The sequence below is a fragment of the Phocoena phocoena genome, chromosome 1 (genome assembly GCF_963924675.1).
Source record: "Phocoena phocoena chromosome 1, mPhoPho1.1, whole genome shotgun sequence".
NCBI lineage: Eukaryota > Metazoa > Chordata > Mammalia > Artiodactyla > Phocoenidae > Phocoena > Phocoena phocoena.
The window spans coordinates 81,519,212-81,545,658 of NC_089219.1; the positions used below are offsets into that span (position 1 = coordinate 81,519,212).

The 26,447-nt window shown below is 37.0% G+C and overlaps 2 protein-coding genes across 3 annotated transcripts in view; one reads left to right on the forward strand and one right to left on the reverse strand.

The window, feature by feature from the left end:
- The window catches only part of GLMN (glomulin, FKBP associated protein), a 41,057-nt gene extending 36,000 nt beyond the window's left edge, over positions 1 to 5,057 (reverse strand). For both annotated transcript variants that reach the window (XM_065890036.1, XM_065890027.1), the window contains exons 1-3: positions 5,019 to 5,057; positions 4,476 to 4,601; positions 319 to 438 (exon numbers count right to left, since the gene is read on the reverse strand). In XM_065890036.1, coding sequence (XP_065746108.1) covers positions 319 to 438; positions 4,476 to 4,601; positions 5,019 to 5,057 — 285 coding nt within the window. The remainder of the gene's footprint in view (positions 1 to 318; positions 439 to 4,475; positions 4,602 to 5,018) is intronic.
- A 1,057-nt stretch (positions 5,058 to 6,114) lies between these two features.
- Positions 6,115 to 26,447, forward strand: part of RPAP2 (RNA polymerase II associated protein 2) — a 79,041-nt gene continuing 58,708 nt past the window's right edge. Inside the window, exons 1-6 of the mRNA XM_065889965.1 lie at positions 6,115 to 6,192; positions 6,936 to 6,981; positions 13,886 to 14,000; positions 15,579 to 15,677; positions 15,885 to 15,950; positions 17,948 to 18,036. Of these exons, the coding sequence (XP_065746037.1) occupies positions 6,120 to 6,192; positions 6,936 to 6,981; positions 13,886 to 14,000; positions 15,579 to 15,677; positions 15,885 to 15,950; positions 17,948 to 18,036 (488 nt within the window). The 5' untranslated portion in view covers positions 6,115 to 6,119. The remainder of the gene's footprint in view (positions 6,193 to 6,935; positions 6,982 to 13,885; positions 14,001 to 15,578; positions 15,678 to 15,884; positions 15,951 to 17,947; positions 18,037 to 26,447) is intronic.

A 26,447-nucleotide genomic window follows, 5' to 3' on the forward strand; every position in this document is an offset into this window, starting at 1 on the left:
TGGCCTGAAACTACCTCTTTAAAGCATGAATTTCACATCTGAACAATAAGCTACTTTTTTAAAAATAGAGCTTTTTAGGTCTCTCTCTGAAGATTCTGAATCAGTGGGTCTAAGATGAAGTCAGATAATTCTTACATCCAGAAAATTTGGGAAAAATGAAATGGACTGGCCCATCCAATAAATAAGGATGGGCCTTTTCTCCAAAGAGTTCCCACCTATACTTTCATGAACTAAAAGCTTTCTCACCAAAAACATTAAAGGGAATTATAAAATATTGCTGTGTATTGTGACAAAGAGAATCTAGTTGTGTTAACTTACCTTTACCAATAAATCAAGCATCAGAAAATAATACTTTCTTTTATCATGTTCCTTATCATTCCATAAAAGGTATCGAACAACAGGACCAACAAGATTCCAGCCCATATTCTTAATGATGACCTGTAAAAACATTTTCAGAGTACAATAAAGCAAATACTGCCATCTACAGGACTCTCACAGTGAGCTTTCTTAACCTGGAGGAGCTGACAATTTCCTCTAAAACAGGAAAGATGAGGCAAGTGAATCCATGAACATCTCACCATTGACTTCCTAGGGTTGGCTGTTAACAGGTAACAGCATTCTAAAATAGTTTTTAATACTTTCACTGAGGAAAGGCAAATGGGTCTTTACTTTTAACCAGGTAATTTGGTCTTTCCCAGTTTTTAAATAGTTCCTCTAGGGCTTCCCTCGTGGCGCAGTGGTTGAGAATCCGCCTGCCAATGCAGGGGACACGGGTTTGAGCCCTGGTCCAGGAATATCCCACATGCCGAGGAGCAACTAAGCCCGTGTGCCACAACTACTAAGCCTGCACTCTAGAGCCCGTGAACCACATATACTGAGCCTGCATGCCACAACTACTGAAGCCCGTGCGCCTAGTGCCCATGCTCTGCATCAACAGAAGTCACCGCAATGAGAAGCCAGCGCACTGCAATGAAGAGCAGCCCCCGCTTGCTGCAACTAGAGAAAGCCTGCGCGCAGCAACGAAGACCCAATGCAGCCAAAAATTAATTAATTAATTAATTATTTTAAATGCTAAAGTATAGCAGGAGAATAGTCAGTTCTACCTGGGGAAGGCAAGAAAGGCTTCCCAGAATAGGTGATAGCTATGCTAAGGCTTGTTAAAGAAACAGAAGTTTATCAGGCATAGATAGGTGGGAAATACATTCAAGGTTCAGAAACAGCATTGTGCTAGGACTTAACATGTCCTAGAGAACTAGCAACAGAAAAATGTCAGGGTATGTGGATACATAGTTCAGAAAAGAGGAGATGCTATCTGTTTACATCTTTATTTATCAACTGGAAGTTTTAGTGTTTGTCTTACCAACCTGCATGAGGTCCCTATATGTTAATATTCACTTCACTGTATTTACGACAAATTGTCATTTGGTTTTTTGGTTGTCCTAATTTTTTATATAGCAAAATACAGTGATTTTTTTTTTCTTTGGTCCCTTTTCTAGTGCTTTTAGGTCTATAACGGTTTTCCCCTTGAGATACATAAACACTCATTTAAATTAAAAAATATATATATACACACATATATATATATACACATATATATACTTATATATATATACACATATATACACTCATATACACACACACACACACACTCACATATATATCGCCTTTCTTTTTATTCAGTAAGATTTACATTGGAAACATGGCATAAAATGAAGCCTTAAATTGATTTTTTTTAAACAAATAGCAAAACAATCATGTATTTTATCTAATGGGATAGACAGTTCCATTGATCTCTCTGAATATTCTTTTTGCACTAGTTTTTTCTTCTGCCTGGCACACTCTTACCCAGACAGTCCCATAGCTTACTGTGGGACTGTCTCTGCTTCCTTCAAATTTCTGTGCAATTTCACCCAACACAACCCATCCCCTAATCATGCTGCATTATTCTCTATAGAATTTATCACTTTCCAACTTACTAAATGATTTATCTGTCTTTGCTAGAATTTAAGATCCATATGGGGCACTGATTTTTGTTCATTACTGTATCTATTCCCAGCATCTAGAGTAGGGCCTGTTACAAAACAGATGTTCCAGGGCTTCCTTGGTGACGCAGTGGTTGAGAGTCCGCCTGCCGATGCAGGGGACACGGGTTCGTGTCCCGGTCCGGGAAGATCCCACATGCCGCAGAGCGGCTAGGCCCGTGAGCCATGGCCGCTAAGCCTGTGCTCCGCAACGGTAGAGGCCACAACAGTGAGAGGCCCGCGTACCACAAAAAAAAAAAAACAGATGTTCCACAAATACAGGTTGAATGATGTCTACTACTTCTAAGCATGACAAATTATCCTCTCTCCAAAGATCTGATATTATGTCTTGTTTTCTTCTATCTTTTCTGTGGCCTGACTTTTAATATTTAGGTCTTTACTAATTGGGAATTTATGTTATATATTATTATAACACATATAATTTTTCCAAATTACTAAATATCAACAGTGCTGATGTTGAAAACCCCTGCATTGTAGTGTCTTAGGACAAACCACCATTCCTGTGACTTTAAAAAAATTTTTTTTACACAAAGCAGATTAATAGTAAATCTTGATCAATCTTGATTGTGTCACCTGCAAGTAAACTAAGGTGCAGTTTTAAACTCTGTCTTATCAATATCTGAACCTTTGAATTTAGAAGACCACATTACAAAGGTGATCCTCAAGCTATCAAGGCTAGGCCTCACTATGCTTAAGCCCATCACAATCACCTAATCTCTAAGAGTGACACACAAATCTACATCTTAATCTTGTATTTCTCTACTGAGCTCTAAACATTACTTTTCGATTGCCTGCTGCATCTTAAACTCAACGTTGCCAAACAATGCCAACTTATTTGTCCTCTGCCAGGGAACTTTCTCTCCTCCTTAAGTTGCCTGTTTCTGTTCAGGATGTATTGTCTTCTCAGAGGCTAGAAACCCCATCACCTTTGCCACCTCACTCTCTCACCCTCACAATCAGTCCTCTCTCTTCTACTCTAAAACTTCCTTTCAAGTGCTACACTGTGCTAACCAGAGGCAGAGCAGAATCATTAAGAGCTCTGGAAACTGGCTGCACAGGTCTGAATGCCTGATGCCACATAAAAGCTGATACTTTTGTGCAAATCACTTATCATTCAGTGACTCTTTCCTTATCTAGAAAATCCTATCTCACGGGATTCAGGAGAGACTGAGTTAAAAGATGTAAAGCACCTAAGACAGCACCTGGCACATAGTAGATCTCAATAAATATTAGCTTTTATTAATTTTATTATTAGCTAAAAGTAAGGTACTCTCAAAGATAATCCTCTGAGAATGCAATTGGGAAAAATCAAGGAGTTAAAGAAAGCATTAAATTTATTTTATTTGGGGCTACAAAGGTATTATAAACACATATCAAAAACAAATGTACTAAATAAAATGTGCTAATTTTTATTTTAAAAAATTATAAATAAAAAGGGATAAGACCTTTGAACTAGTAAAAGATTCTATAACAATGTACGATTAAAAAGTTTTAGTAATCTCCTAAATACAATCAAGGTGCCCTGGATATAATCCTAGGCCAGCATGACTAGATTGTGATATCAACAAAGAAAACTTTTTTTTTTTTTTTGGTCATGCCGCATACCATGGGGGATCAGAGTTCCCTGAGCAGGGATCAAACCTGCGCCCCCTGCAGTGGAAGCGCAGAGTCTTAACCACGGGACCGCCAGGGAAGTCCCCAAAAAGAAAACTTCTGTATAAATAAATAGGACTATAAATGAAGAACGATTATGTGCCTGGAAAGATAATCTTCCCTTATATAAGAAGAGGGGTGGGGATGGGGGAGGGGTTCAAAGACACAAAATTAGGCAGTGTTGCCAACAGTGTCCCAGCTGTTCCTGATCCCAAAAACATCCTTTCTTATTGTGCAGAATGATTTCTCAGACAATTGTAGCTGGATGATATTGGCCAGTAAGGTCATCCAGCTCTCCCAAAATATGATCTTACTTAATATTTGGTTTCCCATATACACCTGGCTGAAGGAAAAGAATGTGCTGATGACCAAAAATGAATATGGAGCCTGGCTGATACTTATATTTCTCAATGTAAATTGCTAATTCAAATACCACTTTGATCTCTAAACCAGAAGTAATCCCCACTCTTCTAAAGCATTTTACTTACATTTCAACTATAACACTTATTCTGGAGAAGCTAAATGAGTTAACAGATATAAAGTATCTGTTTATTCTGCCTCCTTATTGCTAGTTCTTTACATGTTTATCTCTTCCACCAGACTGTAAGCACCTTAAAGTATATAATTAGTCCTAATTCCTTTTTATTTTCCACAGTTTTCTACTGTGGAAATTTAAGTTGATTCTTAAATGTTTGCTGAAAAAAATAAATGGATGAATAATAGCATCATGTGGCTATTCTCTTCCTAGTAAAGACTGAAAAGTACAAAGATTATACTTACCTTATTCTCTTCATTTTGAATAATTTCTAATAGCTCATCTATGTGCCCTTCATCTATGCATCTTTGGCCTGCTAACTGAAACAGGCCAAAATCTTCCTCTTTGAAGTCTTGCTCTTCTAGGATTTGCTGGCAAAAACAAAATAAACAAAAAAAAACAGTAATTTTAGGCAAATGAAAATTCAATAACTACTTGACTTATTTTATCTCTAAAAAAAGAAATGTTTAAATTCTAGATAAGGTGCACATAAGCGTATATATGAAAATTAGGATTAGCCTAAAAATACTTTAATAAATCATCTTGAAATCCACTGTACCAAAGAAATCTATGAGAAGGATCAGTACTAAAATTATAGAGATTATTTCTCCAAGTGACATACTCCAATCTGTCTTCCTGCCTTCATGCTATTTATTCATAGGTCAAAAAAAAGCAAGGATTAAAGAAGATTAACAATTTGAGTGACCGCAGATGTAATTAAAAGTAATCTGTGCTCTGCCCATATTTTGAAAGATTATTTAACTTCATAAAAAGAAAAAATTACTTACACATCTCGTTATTATGGAATGAAGTTCCTCCACAGCCATTCCTTCTTGTTTTTCCTAGTTTTGATGCTGAAATGTACTAACATAAGACAAACTGTTAACTATCAGTAATACTATATTGAAATATTAATAAGTTGTTTCATTCTGATTATTAATAAATACAATAAAGAAAATGGAAAGTTTTAAAGCTGAAATGGTTTTACTGAAAGTTAGTATGTTAGCCTAAGAAAATTAAAAAAAAGAAAAGCCTCCTGTTTCATCTTTTAAGTTTCCCTGGGGCATAATTTTGAAAGATAAACTCAAGGAAAAAAAAATCCTCTAGTGCACTCCCAAGAGGCAGCGCAAATTTGGACTACAAGGTCTTAAAAAGGCAGTCTTTTTTTCTCCAAAAGGTGGGCCTGAAATCAGTTCTAATCATCAGGGAATTTTTTATTTTTTAACGTTCCACTTGACAGAAAATGGAGTGCAACACAGCTCACCCGGAGGGGGTGAAAGTTGAGATGTCCTCCACCGCCAAGTGTGACCAGGGCATTTGTACGAGATGTAGTCCCCCCAATATAATCAATCGAGCTAGTGAAATCACTGTATCGCACGGAGGCAAGGCAACAGGCCGCCCTCAGGACAACACCGTTGCGTTCCCACAGGCCATCGTTTCCCCCGGAGGGAAGGCCCGTTCCACGCCCCGCAGGAGGGGAGGGGGGTCGGTAGTATCCTCACAGCAGCGCGCTCCAGGGCGGATAAAACCCCAGCGCGCGTGCAGGCTGCATCCAAGGGAAGCCATTTCTCCCTGTTCCCGCCTGCGTCGGCCTTCGGGCCCCAGACCTCGCGGGGGCGCTCGGCTCGCGGAGCCGGGTTTTCTGAGACTCACCGTCCACCGCGAGCCCCGGCCGCCCGGGACCCCCGGTACACCCACTTACCCGCCAAGCCTCGCGCCCCTCTCGCCGCCCTCCTTCTCCTTCTGCTCCTCCTCCTCCTCCTCCGGCAGAGCAGGCCGCTTTCCCGGCCCCGCCCCACCCCAGCCGGCCCCGCCCCGCGTTACGCGACGGGAGGCGGAGTCTTGGGGGAAAGGCTCCTGGGCCGGTTCCGACGCCGACGACGCTGCCAATGGCCGACTGGGTCGGGAAGTGCTCTGCCGGCCGTAAGGCCCGGGGTTCTCGCGCCTCCCGAAACGTCGCAGGTAGGAAGAAGGGCCTTCCTACGTTTGGAACTGAGAACTGGTCCCCGACAGAATTCCAGACTGAGGCGTGCGGGGCGCTCCCGAAAGGTTGCCCCAGGGGAGGAGGTCTTCGGGGCAGAGAAGGCCGGGAGATTCCCACCGCCGAACTCTGGCCTTCTGGGAAAGACCTTCGGCCAGACCCCCACCTCTTTACACTAGTGTTCCGAGATTTCCCCCAGAATGGGCTGTGCTCCAGGCTCTGAGGGAATGAGAAGTAGAGGTCCTGGGAGCCTGCAGCTGGGGTCGCCAGAGTGGTTAAGTGACCAGGGCAGCGTCGGTAGGCCGAGTGCAGCTGACCTCGACTCAGGCACTGGTCCTTCTTCCAGATGTGCTGCTGCTTTGGGGTGCCCTGGTTCTCTGAGGTGTCAGACCCCTCTTGCCCGGGAGCGAACATTTAGGGGGACGGAGAGCGGTTGCCCCTAGAAGTACCCAGATCTCGGGCTTTCAGGAGTGCTTAGCTATGCGACTGTGATACAAGAAAAATCAATCCTGAGAGAGATACATTTTAACCAAGAAAAATAATTAGTTTGCAAAACCAAATTGGATTCCCTTCCCATTTCATTTGATTTTCACACAGAATTGGAAGTGAAATGTGTGGAAAAGAAGAAAAGATGGTCTACAGTTTATTTGGGCAAGAATCTGTCCTGTAACCTGGTGTGTTTGTGTAGACTTGACCTACTGTTTTTTGTTTCTTTAATTTGTAGGTACTAAGCAGACAAGTGCCTTGAAACAAGAAGATGCTTCTAAAAGGTATGAGAACTACTCAGACAGCTGCTTTCACTTATCTGTTAATCACATATTAATTGAACCATTTTTAAAAACAATAATGGGTGCTACCTCAGAGAAAATTATTTTGAGAGAAGGGGAAGATCTGGGAAGTATGATAAATTCTAACATAGATTGTTATTTTCCCTACTCCACACCTTAAGAAAGTCCAATGGACACTTTTAGATTGCTGGTGAAGGTATGAGTATCTGTAGAAAGATGTCAATGGGAATAAACATTCCTGAATTAACCAGGTACTTTTTTTTACATCTCTTCACATAGTCTCCTTTTTTTGCATTATATGCCAGAGACTCCAAGAAACCTTTTTTGTTGTTGTTGTTTGTTTACATCATGTCCATATTTTCAGCAAAAAGTTGTCCTGTACTGTTTATAGGCATCTCCTAAAAAGGCTTTATCTCCTGTCAAAAAGGTTTTTAGAATAGATGTAGTCTATGAAGATGATTAAAGTATACATATCTATAAGGTATCATAAAGTATTGGCTTTGGCCTTAATTTACTCATTCTTTCAAAAATTATTTACTAAATGTAAGACATGCCAGATTTGTGTTAGGCCCTGAGGATATGATTTTTTTTATTTTTTTAATTGAACTATAGTTGATTTACAATATTATATTAGTTTAGATGTACAACATAGAGAGTAAATATTTTTGTAGATTACACTCTATATAAAATAATATTAATAATATTAAAAAATAATAGCTAAATTTCCCTGTACTGTACAGTACCTTCTTGTTGCCTATTTATTTTATACATAGTTTGTATCTCTCAGTCCCATACCCCAGTCTTGCCCCTCCCCCTGCTGTCTCCCTACTGGTAACCACTAGTTTGTCCTTTATATAAGTGATTTCATATAATATTTGTCTTTCTTTGACTTACTTCACTAAGCATGATACCCTCTGGGTACATCCACATTGTTGCAAATTGCAGAATTTCATTCATTTTTATGGCTGAGTAGTATTCCATGGCATGTATAAACCACATCTTTATCCATTCATCTGTTAATAGACACTTAGATTGCTTCTATATCTTGGCTATTCTAAATAATGCTGCTATGAACATTGGGGGGCATGTATCTTTTCAAACTAGTGTTGTGATTTTCTTCAGATATATACCCAGGAGTGGAGTTGCTGGATCATATGGTAGTTTTAGTTTCAGTTTTTTGGGGAACCTCTGTACTGTTTTCCATAGTGGCTATACCAATTTACATTCCCACCAAGAGTATGGGAGGGGTCCCTTTTCTCCACATCCTCGCCAGCATTTGTTATTTGTAGACTTTTTGGTGATAGCCATTCTGATAGGTGTGAGGTGATATCTCATTGTGGTTTTGATTTGCATTTCTCTGATGATTAGCAGTGTTGAGCAGTTTTTCATGTTCCTGTTGGCCATGTATATACCCTTGGGAAAATGTCTATTTAGGTCTTCTGAACATTTTTTAATTGGGTTGTTTGTTTGTTTTTTATATTGAGTTGTATCAGCTGTTTATATATTTTGGGTATTAACCCCTTACTGGTCATATCATTTGCAAATATTTTCTCCCATTCAGTAGCTTGTCTTTTCGTTTTATTGATGGTTTCCTTTGCTGTACAAAAGCTTTTAAGTTTCATTAGGTCCCATTGGTTTATTTTTGTTTTTATTTCCATTTCTCTAGGAGGTGGGTCAAAAAGGATCTTTCTGTGATTTATGCCATAGAGTGTTCTGCCTATGTTTTCCTCTAAGAGTTTTATAGTGTCTGGCCTTACATTTAGGTCTTTAATCCATTTTGAGTTTTTGTGTATGGTGTTAGGGAGTGTTCTAATTTCATTCTTTTACATGTAGCTGTCCAGTTTTCCCAGAACCACTTATTGAAGAGGCTGTCTTTTCTCCCTTGTATATTCTTCCCTCCTTTATGAAAGATAAGGTGACCATGTGTTTGGGTTCATCTCTGGGCTTTTTATGTCAGAGTATTCTGTGTTCTCTTCTGGGAGTTGTATGGTTTCAGAGGCCCTGAGGATATGATTTTGAACAGAATACACACAGTTCCTGTCTAGTGGAACAGAGAAATACCAATTAAATTATCACAACTAAATACATAATTACAAATTATGATAAGTGCTATAAAGGAAAAGACTGATGGAGGAACTAGAAACCGGGGTCCAGTAAAGCTGGAGGTTGGCAGGAAGGGTGGTAGGTTTTCAGGGAAAGGCTTCTCCAAGAAAGTAATAATTAAACTAAGACCTGAAGGCTAAGTAGGCATTTACCAGACCAAGAGTAGTGAGGCGAGACCGCCAGCCAGAAGTGCCAATATGTGTGACAAGAAAAAGCTTAGTCATTTAAAAAAAAGAGATGCTGAGGGTGGTATGCAGCATTCTGAGCAAAGGAAGAAAGCAGCATAGGAAAAGGTTAGAGGTGGGTTCCATTCAAACAGTACCTGGTAGGCCATGGTGAGAAATTCAGATTTTCTAAGTGCAAATGGGAAAACTTTAATAAAGTAGTAGAATTTAAGTTTTAAAAGTTGTAAGACGTTAGGGATAGTGATCATTTGGAGTGGAGAAATCAGATAAATTTGAGATCTGTTTTGAAGAGTATTCTCCTGTGGAGCAGCATGATTATAGTGACTTGGCTTTAGGAAATATTATTGGGTGGGCCAAAAAGTGCCTTCAGTTTTTTAAGTAAAAATAAAAGACACATTTTTCATTTTCACCGAGAACTTTATTGAACATCTTATTCACCCTTTTGTTCCACTACCTTCTGCCTTTTTTTAGGCAACTTCATAATTCCATCTTACCAAAACTTTTAATCTTTTTGAGCAAAGAACTGTTCCAGGTACCTTTTACAGTCTTCCAAGGAATTGAAATTTTTTCCATTAAGAGAATTTTGTAAAGCCCAAAATAAATGGAAATCCAAGGGTGCAATGTCTGGTGAATTGGGTGGATGAATCAGAACTTCCCAGCCAAGCTGTAACAGTTTTTGCCTGGTCATCAAAGAAACGTGCGGTCTTGTGTTATCCTGATGAAAGATGATGAGTTTTCTGTTGGCTAATTGCAAATGCTGCTTTCAGTTGGTCTAATTGGGAGCAGTACTTGTTGGAATTAATTGGTTTTCTGGAAGGAGCTCATAATAGATGACTCCCTTCCAATCCCACCATACACACATCACCTTCTTTGGATGAAGACCGGCCTTTGGTATGGTTGTTGGTGGTTTCATTTCACTTGTCCCGTGATCCCTTCCATTCCACACTGTTGTACCGTATCCACTTTTCATTGCCCATCACAGTTTGTTTTAAAAACAGAACGTTTGGGCTTCCCTGGTGGCGCAGTGGTTGAGAGTCCACCTGCCGATGCAGGGGACACGGGTTCGTGCCCCGGTCCGGGAAGATCCCACATGCTGCGGAGCGGCTGGGCCCGTGAGCCATGGCCGCTGAGCCTGCGCATCCGGAGCCTGTGCTCCGCAGCGGGAGAGGCCACAACAGTGAGAGGCCCACGTACTGCAAAAAAACAAAAAAAACCCAATGTTTTCATTACGTTTCAGTTGAGAATCTCATGCGGAAATACAGTCAAGAAGGGTTTTTTTTGTTTTTCTGAAGGGTATTTTTTTTAATTATTTATTTTTGGCTGCGTTGGGTCTTCATTGCTGCACGCAGCCTTTCTCTAATTGCGGTGAGCAGAGGCTACTCTTTGCTGTGGTGCACGGGCTGCTCATTGCAGTGGCTTCTCTTGTTGTGGAGCACGGCCTCTCGGCACACAGGCTTCAATAGTTGTGGCTTGCGGGCTGTAGAGCACAGGCTCAGTAGTTGTGGTGCACAAGCTTAGTTGCTGCGCAGCATGTGGGATCTTCCCGGACCAAGGGCTTGAACCTGTGTCCCCTGCATTGGCAGGCGGATTCTTAACCACTGCGCCACCAGGGAAGTTCTGGTCAAGAAGGTTTTTTTCACTTATGTGGAACCCAAACATCAAAGCAATTCACATAACCAAGCTGGTGCAAATGATTTTCAAGGCTTGATTTGGATACTTTGAGTGTATCTTCTATCTCCCAAGTGGTATAATGTTGATTGTTCTCAATTATTGTTTCAATTTGATTGCTGTCAACTTCAACTGGTCCACCCAACTGTGGAGCATCATCCAGTGAGAAATTTCTAGCACGAAACTTCTCAAACCACTTTTGACACGTTTGATCAGTCCCAGCAGCTTCTCCGTACACTGCACAAATCTTTTTTTTGCGTTTCAGTTGTGTTTTTACCTTTCTTGAAATAATAAAGCATGATATGCCAAAAACGTTGCTTTTTTCTTCCATCTTCAATGTTAAAATGGCTACACAAAAATTCACCAATTTTGATAAGTTTTTTTTTTTAATGTACGCTGATATGACAGCTGTCACATACAATCTAACAAAATCGTTTCGAATGAAGTTAAAGACAACTAAGTGCTACTAGAGCCATCTTATGGAAAAAACCTAACAAACCTTTTGGCCAACCAAATACAAAAGTAAAGTTTAGTTAATAATTATAACAATGTAATTTGCAACTCTCTTCAACATGGATCTGACCACAAGCTTGAGATTATATTTTATTCTAAGCACTATGATTTGAAGAATATAGATAAGCTGAAATGTATTTTGAGCAGATCACCCAGAATGATGAAACAATTAAAAATCCTTGGGGTAGCCAACTAGTTGTTGAAAGGAGTGATCCTTCATAAATTTATTCCAACTGAAAAATACTTCTACATTCCATCCAGGTGAATAGTATTAAGCCAGAAATTAAAGAGCTTTACAAAAATATAAAACAATTCCTCTCTTCACAATAAATTTTTCATTTAAAAATATGTTAAGTGCTTCCCTGGTGGCTCAGTGGTTAAGAACCCACCTGCCAATGCAGGGGACACGGGTTCGAGCCCTGGTCCGGGAAGATCTCACATGCCGCGGAGCAACTAAGCCCGTGCACCACAACTACTGAGCCTGCGCTCTAAAGCCTGCAAGCCACAACTACTAAGCCCATGTGCCACAACTACGGAAGCCCGTGCACCTAGAGCCCATGCTCCGCAACAAGAGAAGCCACCGCAGTGAGAAGCCCATGCACCACAACGAACAGTAGCCCCCACTCGCGACAACTAGAGAAAGCCCGTGCACAGCAACAGAGGCCCAGTGCAGCCAAAAATACATAATAAATAAATTGATTTTAAAAAATATGTTAACATGTAATCGGTACATTCCTATTAAATGAAATAATAAATGAATGCTTGAAATTTTTCTCACCTTTAATCCTAGTATGGTAAATATCAACAGATATAATCTATATAAGTGAAAGCTAAGAGTATAAAGGAGCACTGAAACCAAAAAGTTTGAGAACCACTGCCGTACACCACACTACCTGTCATTTGGGTTAGAGAGCAGCAGTGAGACAGGGCTATCCATGGGATACAGCTGTAGGTATCCATCAGTTAAGAGGAATGCGGCTCTTCCTGCACGTTGAGGTGATTAACTGCTTAAGTTAGCAACTCCTAATGTATATTCTGTTCTGATCTTAGTATATGACATAGCTTTTAGTGGTAGGCAGCAAAATGAGAAAAATAAAATAATGTTTGTCATAAAGCTGAATATATATATTCAATACAAAGAACTGTCTTTTAATCTCTGTCCATGTCTTTTTTACGTATTTGACATAAGATTGGTCTTTATGAAATGGTGGGAGAACAGGTGTTAATTGCAAGTTTCTTCTTGTTTTAATGTCCCTATTTGTCCCCAGCTGGCAATCTTGTGTCATTTCTCCAAATTGTTTTTGTAAGACATATTGCTCCAGACCAGGAACTAGAGTCTAAAGTCTTGGAAGTCAGTGAAGGAAGGGAGAAAAGGTGAGTACATTCTAGGTCCAGGTATGAGAGCCTAGTCAATGTCCAAAAGGGCAGCAAAGGTTGTTCTGGTAGGCAAGAAGAAAGTAGTGTAGGAAAGGAGCAAATAAGTCACCAAGATAGTTGGTATCTTTGGTCCCATGGCAGTGGTTCTCACCCCTGTTACACGCTAAGATTATCTGGAACACTTAAGAAAACACCAGTAACCAGGCCCCGTCCTCAAATATTGTGATTTAATTAGCCTGCAGTGGGAACTAAGCATGGTATCTTTTTAAAACATCTCATCAGATGATCCTAAAGTGCAGCTAGACTTGAGAACCACTGTCCTAGGGCCATTGTTTGATCAGATAGCCTCTGCTTTTATATTCATGATGTGTATTCATGGGGCCAGCAAAGGCTGACAGAGTCCCACTGGTGCCAGGATAAGGTCCAGCCCTCCTAGGAAGATTGTTGTTTTTCTAAACTATATAGTCATATCAATATAGTTATTTAATAAGACTTTACAACAAAAGTAAGTAAATACTTCTTTGCAAATATGACTCTGTCCTGTCAGACTGGGCCAGCCACTACTTAACTTTTGAGAATTAGCACAAAGAAATTTTTACTCACAAGAACAGCCGAAATCCTCTTTTACCTCTCCAGTCACTTCTGATTTCTAACGATTTCAGGGGAAAACCTCCATTTTTAGGTACACACAGGAGTGATAGAGTATAAAATCTAACTGGCAAAAAGATTTCCCCTCATTTTCTTTTCTGTAGGAGACTCTAAGTTCTTCCTTGTCCTCTGAGCTCTGGAAGTCAAATAATCCTGTTGTTATGGCAGACATCAATGTGTGCAGTGTAACAAGTAGCTTGTTTCCTTTTTGAAAAGTATTGGGTTGAAAGAAACAGCATTTAAAAATATGCATTTAACTTAAATAACAAAATAGTAAGTTGTTAGTATTGTATTTTAAAATATAGAAAATTAGCTATGCTAAAACTTAAAAGTAGAATAACCTTTATAACCTTTATAATATGTAAAAAAAATACATATTTTTTTAATTTTAGGAAAGCCGAACTAGAAGCAGTTGTCAGAAAGAAGATTGAGTTTGAGAGAAAAGCTCTACGTATTGTTGAACAGCTTTTAGAAGAGAATATTACAGAAGAATTCCTAAGGGAGTGTGTATGTGTTGATAAATTATTACTTTTGTTGTATAAGATCTTTAAATATGTGTAATGTGAAACTTCTTTGCATTATTGAAATCTTTGAATCTATTGTCAGCTACATGCTATAGAATTTATGAATTTAAAAATAATCAACTATTATGCATTCCTTGTTTTATAGTGACTTTAAAATGCACTAAAGAGAGATAACATGCATATTTTATCCCTTCGTGCTCGTTCTTTTAACCAGTCTGCTAATCTCAACCGATTTTCATTGCTTTGCACTGCTGATCCCCATGTCACTTTTCATATTCTGTATGTTGTCCTATTTTAGTAATGGAAGATCCTTATTTCTGTTAATGTAATTTCATTAATTTTGATATTTTAAAAACCTGAAATATAGACCATTTATAGTTTAACACATAAGAGAATTATCATCTGCATTAAAAAACTTTTTTTTTCTTTAATGGCTTATTGCATTAAAAACTTGAATGGAAATGTCTGTTATATCCTCATAATCCTTAAGAGAAAAAAGAAATGGAAAATTAAAGCTCAGAAATTTTATTGCAGAAATAATTCTTAGTGTGGCTTAGAGATTTTCCTAAACAAGAGGAATATAAATATGACAATATTTAAATTCATATAGGTAACTGTATCAGAATCTCCATACTTGATGACTTTAAAGACAAAGACAGACCAGAAATGGTTTGTCTCAAGAACTGAGATTATTTGAACATGAAAACGTCAAAGGAAAATATCTGGCATTAGCTTATAACTATCACCTCACTGTTCTTTTCAGAAGATAGAAGATTTTGCACAAAAATTTGTTCAGGAGTCACAATGACATCTTTAGTATACTTTGTTTTTGAGATTGTGCTTTAAGAAATAGGTAAAATTATATCCTATTATTTTATTTGGTTTATTTTTGAGTAATAGTTTTTTTTATTATTATTTAATTGTTTTTGGCTGAGTTGGGTCTTTGTTGCTGCACACGGGCTTTCACTAGTTGCAGCGAACGGGGGACTGCTCTTCGTTATGGTGCGTTGGCTTCTCTTGTTGTGGAGCACGGGCTCTAGGCGCACGGGCTTCAGTAGTTGTGGCTCGTGGGCTTAGTTGCTCCGTGGCATGTGGGATCTTCCTGGGCCAGGGCTCGAACTGGTGTCCCCTGCATTGGCAGGCAGATTCTTAACCACTGTGCCACCAGGGAAGTCCCAAGTAATACGTTTTTGAAATAAAATATACTATCAATATTTTCCTTTGGTATAGCAGTCACTGTAGCATCACTTCTTCCTCCTTACATGAATTGCATAATCTACAGGGATGCACAGTCTACCATGGCAGAAATTTTTTGGGCTTTGTGGGTTTTTTTTTTTTTTTTTAAATAATAGCTAACATTTTCTGAGTACTTAGTATGTGTCAAGAAGCACTTTTTGAGTACTTTTCCTTTATTTTCTCTTCTGATTCTAACATCAAACCTATGAGATAGGTACTGTTATGATCCCTGTGTTTTCAGATGAGATCGGTAAGGCTTAAAGAGCTGATAAATAAACTTTTCCAATAATCTGGTGGGGGAAATGCCCCTCTCATTTCTTTATAGGGGAAGTTCATCACACCTGCTCATTATAGTGATGTCGTGGATGAGCGTTCTATTATCAAACTCTGTGGCTATCCCTTATGTCGGAAGAAGCTAGGAATTGTAAGTAACTACACTTTTTTAACATGTAGACTTTTAATTTTTATATTTAGCAAAATACTGTATAGAAAGAACAATAAATGAAACAGGTCATGAACTAATGATGTGGGTTAGCCAAAGATATGATATGTAGATGACTTACTCTTGTTAACTGTAAAGTTCATGTTTATTATTTGAATTCTTTTGTAAGCTATATGTTCTTTTCTTTAGGTACCAAAACAGAAATATAAAATTTCTACCAAAACCAATAAAGTCTATGATATTACTGAAAGAAAGGTAAGTTTAAAGGCTGTTTTCAATGTGGCAGTTAATTTTTAATATTATACTAAATGGAATTCTAAAAATATCTGTTTAAAATCTTGCCTTTTAGAAAATAGCCATGTTAAAAGTTTTTCATTTATAAATATTTCATTCAAGGTGTTTAAAAAAACCTCTTTGCTTACACTTTACTTAATATGTGAACTTTTAAAAATTAAAAGTGCATATTGGCACAAATTCAGGCGAGTGAATCATAGGACAGAGTAGAGAGCCGGAAACAGACTCACTGCTTATGTGGACACTGGACATATGACATCAGGAGTATTTTAGATCAGTGGAGAAAGGATGGATTTTTTAAAAATAAATTGTACTGGCATGATTAGTTATCCATATGGAAATAATGAAAACTGACACCTATTTCAGTGTACATACAAAGATCAATTTTAGGTAGATTAAGGACCTAAATGTAAAAGAGAGACCTTTTCAAAGACAGTATGAGAGAATATCTTTATAAACTTGGACCAGAGAGAATTTCTTAAATAAGATAGAAAACTATAGACCATAGAGGAAAAATTGATACTTTTTTTACATTAAAATAGAAAACATTTGCTCATTAGAAGTTTCTTTAAAAAGAGAGTGAAAAGATAAGCTACAAATCAGAAGGAGTTATATTTCTCACATGTAACTGACCATAGATTTCTAACCAGAGTACGTCATCTATAAGAAAAAGACAAAGACTTAATTAAAAAAATTTTATGGAAGGAACTTGAATGGCTAATAAATATATGAAAAGATGCTCAGCCTTATCAGTAATCAGGAAAATAGCAAATGAAAACACATTGAGTTACATTTTTACAGTCCCCAAATTAGCAAAATTATAAAAACCTGACAGCATTAGTAACTCTGTATACTGCAAGTCAAATAAAAATTGGTACAACCTTTTTGAGCAACTGTTTGGCAAAGTCAAATTTACGCATTCTTTGTGACCATTCCTTCTATTCTTTGGTATAAATCCTTGCCCATGTGCACAAGTATATATGTGTAGAAATGTTCCTAGTAGGATAAACAAAATATGGTACATACATAGAATGGAATAATTATTTGACCTTAAAAAGGAAGGAAATTCTGACACAAGCTACAACTGAATGTACTTTGAAGACGTTATCCTAAGTGAGATAAGCCAGCACAGAAAGAAAAGTATTATATGGTTCTACTTATATGAGGTAATTAGAGTAGTCAGATTTATAGAGACAGAAAGTAGAATGGTTTTTGTCAGAGGAGGTGGAAATGGGGACTTATGGTTTAATGGGTGTGGAGTTTCAGTTTTGCAAGATGAAAAGAGTTCTGGAGCTAGATGTTGGTGATGGTTGCAAAACAGTAAGAAGGTACTTAATGCCACTGAACTATATACTTAAAAATGCTTAAGATGGTAAATTTTGTGTATTATACCACAATTTTTTTAATTTAAAAAATTGTTATTAAAAAAAGGTTCATAGTAACATTGTAATGATAACAAAAAATTACAAACAACTCAACTGTCCTTAAATAGTAACTAAAAGGCAGTATACTTAGGCAATGGAATATAACACACAGTGTAAATGAATAAGCTATAGCTACACAAATGAGTCTTAAAAACATAATGTGGAACAGAAGAATACAAGAATACATAACAATATGATTCCATTTAGACAGAGTTTAAAAATAGGCAAAACCGAATGATATATTTTATAGGATATGTATGTAAGTAGCAACACTAAAAGAAAGCAAAAGAATGAATAACACAAAATTTATAATAGTGGTTACCTCTGGGGAATGTGGAGAGTGATACCATTGGGGAGGGTTACATAGAAGCCTTCAGAGGTACTAAATCTTATTTCTTACCTTGGGTGGTAGATTCATGGGTTTTCGTTTTTTTCTGTGAACTACATATTTATGTTTTATATTCTCTTCTGTACATAAGTTGTATTTCACAATAAGAAAAAAATAATTTGCTAGTTTTAAAATGTTCTTTTCAGTGTTTTTGCAGCAATTTTTGTTATAAAGCATCGAAATTTTTCGAAGCACAAATTCCTAAAACTCCAGTGTGGGTTCGAGAAGAAGAAAGGTAATTTAAATCATTATGTATACATTTGTTCATAAATTCTAATAATTTCTTTCTATTTTTTGAGATATGCAAAAAGTAGGTATAGTTTTCTTTGGAATGCATTTACTGTACACATTTTAATTGTGGGGAAATGGTTATATTTCAAGCAGAGCTTTTGAGGATTTTACACTTAAAATCAGAAAATTAATACATACAGATGTTATGTGTTTGCTGTTTTAGCTTTAAGCACAAAATCTGAACTTTGCTTCCTATTGTGATGGTTATTTCTATTAATTCTGTTAATATAATCCTGGGATAAGAATTATAAATTTTTTCAGAAGGTACTGGATTTTGGGATCCAACTGAACTCACTTTGTTGTTAAGAAACTATATACTAATGTTAAAAAGTTCAGGTTACTAATTCATTTAATCTGTATTAAAAATCAGTACAATATAAATTTAAAGAAAGCCAGTTTAAAGAGTCATTTTTAGCAAAAAAGTATATAGACATTCCTGGGATTTTGCCTTGTGAGAAATGTTTAAACATTTATAACATTTTATTAGTTGCTGAATTTGAAAGAGAATTTATTACTGAGGGGAAAATTACATAATATTAAAAAAGTAACAAAAATTATTGTTATGTAACTGAACTGTATTGTCTAGAAATTCCAAACAAAGGCTTAAATTAATGAGATAAAGTCTCAAGTAATTCATGTTTGATAGAGAATATTATAACAACACAAGGCAGGGTTATTTGGGGTAAAATAGGATCTATGCTAAATAAACTTAAAGTCTTATTTGATACACAAGTAACATGACACCACTGTATATTCAACTAGCGTTAATTTTACTGATGGCAGTACCTTTGCAGACACCTTTGCCTGCTGCTCCAATTTTGTGTGGTTCAGAATATGTAAAATATACTACAGTATAGCCTTTGTTAATTGAATTCAACATAATGGAGACTAAATTGCTCATCATTTCTCTAGCAGCCTATCCAACTTTCTTGTTTGGAGGATAAAAGATTGTAGCATTGTCCAAAGTGACTGGGAAGCTAATAGCACCTTTCTAACTATCACTTTTTCTCTTTCCTTAACATTTCTTTCACCAGCGCTGCCCATTATCTCCTCAGTCCTAATGACAGTGACATATTCCATTTCCCAGTGTTAAGACCGGTGTTTCCTTGAGTTGTTCTTAACTTTGCTTCCAGAGATCTCTACTTCTTGAAGTTAGCTCTCTCATTTAGCCCATACTCATATCTGCTTCAAAACCATTTATCAAAGCACCTTTGCTGTCATCTCTGTTTTCTTCAGATACAGTTATTGGTACTTCCTTCAGCTAATTTAAAACAGTTCTTCCCTCTAACCTTTTCCCAAAATCTTACCATGCTCTCTTAAGAATGCCCACTTTTTCCCAAAGCATGAAGCTCTGTCATTTTATATTTGTATTTCTTGAAATTCTACCGTATCTATATGCCCTTTCTTACCTCACTTAAAAAAGGAAGACGAAAATGACCTTGGTTTCCCTAAACTAATCAATTTAATTTACATTTAAAGTGTATAGCATGCTCTTACTACCCAGCAGGCTACACATGTGTAAAAACCAACCTGTGAGTTTAAATTTAAATCTCATTGGGATGACAAAACAAATACACATGAGTGAAACAATTTTGTACTTACTCTAATGGGAACCTGTAATGTAAGTTAGTGAGGATAAAGCATTGCATAATGAAAAACTGTAAGCAGAAGTGAGAAAATAAACTCATAGGAATAGGTTGGTATTGGAAGTAGATAGTGAGAACATTAGCTCACTTGAAATAAGGGATATGTTTGGGAAAAAAATAGAAAATAATGATACGTATCAAGGAGCCAAGCTAAGTTTGGTATATCCTCAAGTCCTGGGGAGATACCAAGTGTTTTTGAATAGAATTTAGTTTGGCATTGGTGTATAAGATGAATTAAAGAGAGGATCATAATGAAAGAACTGAAAGGGTCCTTAGAGAAAATTTAATCCAACCTTATTATCAAACAAGCTCAGAAAGACTAAGTGTATTTCTTAAGCTAGTGATAGATTCTGAACAAGGCTAGGATTCTTTCATCATATTCCTCTTGATTGGAAGTAACCAGTGAGTAATCTATAAATATACAATTGTCACATTGTACATAGTGTAACTATAGCCCTTATTTATGTATAATACTTGTCTGTATATAATAACCATGTCAGTATTTTTCATATCTGGATGCGTCAGTGTTACCTTAATTTCTAAATTCTTAGGGGCAAGGATTATGTCAGTTTATCTAATCCACTAGAGGTCACTGTGTTTTCACAGAGAATGTTTGATATTTTTATGTGTGCTAATGATCAGATTTCTGGAATTCAGTATTCGTTTAAAAAGCTTGTCTAGCTATTGTATATATAAGCTCTACAGAAATGTGGTATTTTAAAGAAAGTCTGTTCACATATAGTATGGGGTATAACATTCATAACCTATCTTCTTTTAAAGGGGAAAAATGGCTTTTTTAGATGGCAGCATTAATTATTTAATGCAGAGATATTTTTATTAGCTTAGAGTGAGTTGTAATAAATAATAAGCTATATCACCATCATAATATTAAGTTATAATTTTATTAATATTACTATTTTTATTATAATTTAAAAATAAGAATAAATTTTAAAATTCACTCATAGAATTAGTTATTTTATTGTAATGTCTTCCAGAATCTTTCTTTAATTGAAATATAGTTGACATATAGTATTATATTAGTTTCAGGTATACTACATGGTGATTTGACATTTCCATACGTTATGGAATGATCACCACAATAAGTCTGTTAACCATCTGTCTCCATACAAAGTTATTACAATATTATTGAACATATTCCTCATGCTGTACTTTACATCTCTATGGCTTCTTTATTTTATAACTGGAGGTTTGTACCTCTTAATCTACCCTTCACCTATTTCATCGACATTTGTTTGTTCTCTGTATCCATGAATGATTTCCAAAATTTTTGACCACTGTAATAAATGCATTTTACATTATCCACCACATACATAGAACTGAAGCAAAAGTTTTAGGAAACAGTTTTTATCCTCACTACATGAAAAGCCTCTGATATTTTCTACTCTGTTGCTTTTTTGAAATGCTGGTAGCAACCCCCTTAATTGGTTGGTCCTGATCTGTAGTTTTTGTTTGTTTGTTTATTTGTATAAATTTATTTTATTTATTTTATGTTTGCCTGCATTTGGTCTTCTTTGCTGCACGTGGGCTTTCTCTAGTTGTGGCGAGTGGGGGATGCTCTTCATTGCAGTGTGCAGCCTTCTTATTGTGGAGCACGAGCTCTAGGCGCACCAGCTTCAGTGGTTGTGGCATGCAGGCTCAGTAGTTGTGGCTCGCGGGCTCTAGAGCGCAGGCTCAGTAGTTGTGGCGCTTGGGCTTAGCTGCTCCACGGCATGTGGGATCTTCCCAGACCAGGGATAGAACCCATGTCCCCTGCATTGGCAGGCGGATTCTTAACCACTGTGCCACCAGGGAAGCCCCCGATCTGTAGTTTTAAGAGCACTGTTTTGTTGGATCTAGCTTAGATTTTTAGTTGTTTTAGTGTAGGAAAGTTTGTTACCAGCGCTGAATCTTACTTTCCTCATTTGTAAGTAGAAAGTTGCATTTAACCTTAGTTCCCTTTAGTTCTAATGTTTTACAATTCTAAGTCAGTCAGTGCTGCTATAGTGAAAGTTTTCTAGTTAAGGAAATGTCTCATTGATAAAAATGATGAAAATTAAAATGATCAGTATAAGCCTAGGGAAATTTATACTACCTTGTAGAGAAGTCTGTCTCATTTAAGAGTACAGAATACAGTATTAGAATACAAATTACTGACTAAATAAATTTGAACTCTTCAGTCTGTAAAAGATAAAGACTGATAAAGGATTGAATTAAAGTTTTTAAATTATGAAGAAAAACCAATAATTTTTTTTTTTTTTTTTTTTTTTTTGCGGCACTCGGGCCTCTCACTGTTGTGGCCTCTCCCGTTGCGGAGCACAGGCTTTGGACGCGCAGGCTCAGCGGCCATGGCTCATGGGCCCAGCCGCTCCGCGGCATGTGGGATCTTCCCAGACCGGGGCACGAACCCGTGTCCCCTGCATCGGCAGGCGGACTCTCAACCGCTACGCCACCAGGGAAGCCCAACCAAGAATATTTTATATTTTATAGTATGTCCAGAACAACTTGAAGTTTACATCTTTAGGGACACCATGGTCTTACATACCATTTGGAAATAGAATATTCAATTTGACAATTTGACTCAATTTGTTTTTTCTTACATTATTGTGAAAGCTAATATAAATTTATTCACCAGATTCTAAAATACTAAAAACTATAGTAAAACTTACTATAAGATAAATTTATAAGATACTATTTTGTACCATAATCTCACTACCTCATTGGTAAAAACCTATAAATCAATTTAAGAAAAAGTTAGACAAATTCATGAATTCTAGCTCCATACTTCTGTTGAGGCTTTGGAGTCAAAAAGGGTCTTCATTTTCGTTATTAAGGTAAAAATATCTGGAGTATATCTTTAATGTCATGAATAACAGCAGTGCTTTACACAAAATGTCTCCTGATGCTCTGTCAGAGACAAAACATTGACCATGACGCAGTATGATGCTTCTCATGTTGTGAGTTAGAAGTTTTTCACCCACTTGGTGGCCAGAAACAGACCACATACAGTTTTGTTCCTCTGAGACAGTATGCTTGCTTAGGTAGTCATATAGTTACATTTATAAATCCTGTTTGGTTGACTGTAGGCTCTGACGTTGTTGAAGGAGGGAAATTTCTTGAATTGTAACATTAAAAAATCAGGAGTTAAAGCTGAGAAGGAAGGGCAAATGTTTAGATTCAAATTTTGATTTAAAAGATGAGATTGGGGTGAATGGTTAATGCTGACAGAGCTAAAAGCGCCATCATGTGGCCCAGAGTAGGGGATTTTCACACATGCTTCTTAGCAATAAACAGTATAATCTCAGAGGTGCGGAAGCCAAAAACCTCTGCAGAACAACTTCTGTAACCTCTTCCTGAATAGTGTTGCTTGGTAGACAGAATAAAAACTTTCTGAAACAGGTTTTAACATGTTTCATATTGTATTTGAAAAATTCCCACCACAGGGGGGAATTGTAGCCTGCTGCTTCTGTTGGTTTATATATAATACACATATTCTAAGTGATACACACACACCAAGGTCTTCTGGCGTGCTATTTCTAGTTTTAGATGTACTTTGCTAAAGTTACAGTTAATCATCTAATTTGTACTTTAGTGAAAATAATGTGAAAATGTTTATAAAGAAGAGCTTGAAGATATTCTTTAACTAAGATAGTTACTTATTTTTTAAATTGAGCTTATCTGAATTAAATGTCTCAGGACAACGTAAACTTTGAAAGGAATGGAAGATACTTAACATTGATGAGAAATGGTAGTTTTAACAAAGAAAAAGCTTTTGAATTTCATCTAAAAAAGGATAGAAAAGAAAGAGCAATGTAACTTGGTGCCTTGTTTCTAAAACAGCTCATAGCAAAAACAAACTGAATTTTATATTGAACCTTTTGTCCAGTACCTCATTAAATTCACTTTTGGTTTATCTTAGTGTCAGGTACCATTTTCCCTTTTACAGATTGGGAATCAGAGAGTATTAAAGTCACTCATAAAGCATCTAGAAACAATGTTCAGCGTAGTTTTCTTTATGTGAAGTCAGAGAACTGAAACAAAGGAGAGGAAAATAGTAAAGTATATTGAATTCTTTTGGGAGAGGATAAGTAAAGATGGTATCCTCGCAACTTTTGGGGTTCCTTTTTCTGGCTTTAATTAGAGGTATCACGTTAGAAAGAGAGAACTTAGACTTTGAAAGACCTAAATTCAAATCCTAGATTTACTACTCGATATGTGTAGTGATCTTAGGAACTCAGTTAACCCCTCAGAGCTTCAGTTTCCTCATCTATAAAAATAAAGTTGTTAGTTACGTGAAGATTAAATGAAATTATAACCATGTAGCAGAAAGTATGGGAAGATGAAAAAGTCCTGGAGATGGTGATAGTTGCACAACAGTGTGAATGTACTTGATACCACTGAACTGTAGCTAAAAATGGTTTAAATGGTCAATTTTATGTAATGTATATTTTACCACAATTTAAAAAAAAATTCACTTACCATATAATAAGCAATCAATATATGCTAATTTTCCCCTTCATTAGAGGTTTAATTTTCTTTTAATTCTTAGTGTTTTTCTCAAAAAATATCAAGTTGTATTGCTGGAGATTTCTCATAAAACTACTTAAATTGTATTCATGATTTAGAATAATGTTTACATTTTTATTACCCCTTGATTCAGCCATGCTTGGACCTCATTCTTATTTGGAACCATTCTGCCAACAAGATCTTGAAATAAGAGCTTCCCGTCTCTGACCACAACCTCTATCTCATCTGCATCTGTCACTCCTGAATGTGCTTTGTGACCTCGTTTTGACCTCCTGTCTCTACCTCAGCTCTATTCTTCTATGTTGGCAGACCCTCATTAAATTTGTTTTCCTGAGTTCCACTGTCAGCAGTTGTAATATCATCCTCTCAAACGATCCCAGATTCTTTCTCCCTTAACTTCTATTATGTCCACCTTCCAGGCTTCAGTCATCCTTCTTTTCTGTTGCTGAAGATTATTGGGTAAAGTTCTCAAATAAGATCATTAGCACTTTTGATATGCTGTCTCATTTAATTCAGTGCTCACAACATCCCTGAGGAAGTACCGTGACCCATTTTATGGGTGGTGAAACTGAGGCTTAGAGAGGTTTAGTGACTCTCTCAAGAACACTTAGTTTATATATATAGATTTGGGATTTAAATGCAGATTTGTCTGGCACCAAAGCCTGCACTCTTTGCATTCCTGTGGCCCTGTTCCAGTTCATTCTGTCTAGTCTCAACAGTGTCCTCACGTGTTTATTCTTTGTTTCTTAATGACTATGATACATTCAGACCTTTTCTCCTCTCCTTAAACTTTGAACCCCACCCCCAACTCCTAGTAGATATAACCTACTACTTAACTGAAATGATTGAGGGCATCCACCAGAAGCTCCTTCAACATTATTTTCTTCATATGCTTTCTCATTTCTCTGCCTCCTCGTTGCTAATGTAGTACCTCTGTGTTACCGTTTCTGTTCTCCTCTCACCAAGGCCTTGCTGTATGGTTTATTCCTATTTTCTTACTCTTTCAAACTCTCCTTTCATTCTAATTCTTTTTCCTGTACTTTAAAAAGAAAAAAAAAATCCTGAAAAATATCCTTTAGATTTAGGAGTCCTTTGGTAATTGGTGATCTTAGCAAGAGCCATTTCAGTAGAGTAATGCATACAGATTCCAGGAGGCAGAGGGTTGAGGACTGAATAGGAGATACGGAATTGGAAATCATTGAGTGCAGACTTCTTTAAAGAAGTCTGACGATGAAAGGGGGAGGGATTGTATGGCTCAAGGACAGGGTTGTTTTGTGTGTTTGTTTGTTGAAGAGATGGGCTAAGTTTAAGCATGGTAGTTTACTGAAAGGAAAGAGAAAAAAGGGAGAGAGGTTTGTGGAGTAAAACCTCAGTAAAATCCATAGGATTAGCCTCAAATGTCTTTATATACAAATTATATTGATCTTTATAGGCCCAGCTGAATCTGAAGCTTTTCTTCATTGGCTCAGCCAGAAGTTTTTCTTTCTTTAATTTTCTGGAGCAGCTCATCTCTCTCTCATGAATTATATGATGCAGGAGTGTAGTTCTTATGAGCGATGCTGGATGGCAGTGATTCCTGGCTTTACCACTTACTAGCTGTGTGACTTTCGGCACATTAGTCAGTCTTTCAGTACTCGGTCTTTTTATCTGTAACGTGGGTTGGTGGTAGTAGCTATATCATTCTTATGAGGATTATTATTTATAAATATCTTGGAACACGCACTTTCCTCCTACTAAACTGTAATGTCCTTAAAAATAGGAACCTATTCTTTGTATTACTTAACATACCCAACATAGTCCATACATATAATACTTCAGAGTTTTATTTTTGAAGGAATTTGTTGGATGATGGAATATACCATGCATTTGCAGGTTAGCCATTTAGTTAGTGTAAGAATCCAGTTGAGAATCACTGTGTCTACACATATTTTTTTTTCCTTACAGTGATACTCAGATCCTGGTGTAAGACCAAATACCAGACAGCTGCATGGTACTGAACCTTGATAATTTTAGCCAGGAAGACTTGGGCGGGGAAGTGGGATAGGAAGAGTGAGAGAACTACAAATGGAAGTGGGAGGAAGTAGTCAACAGGCAATAAAACACTCTGTTGTAAATGTTAGCATATTATTTAGTATGCTAAAAAAGCTCTTAATGGGAGTTATAAATACCCCCCGGAGTAGTCAAG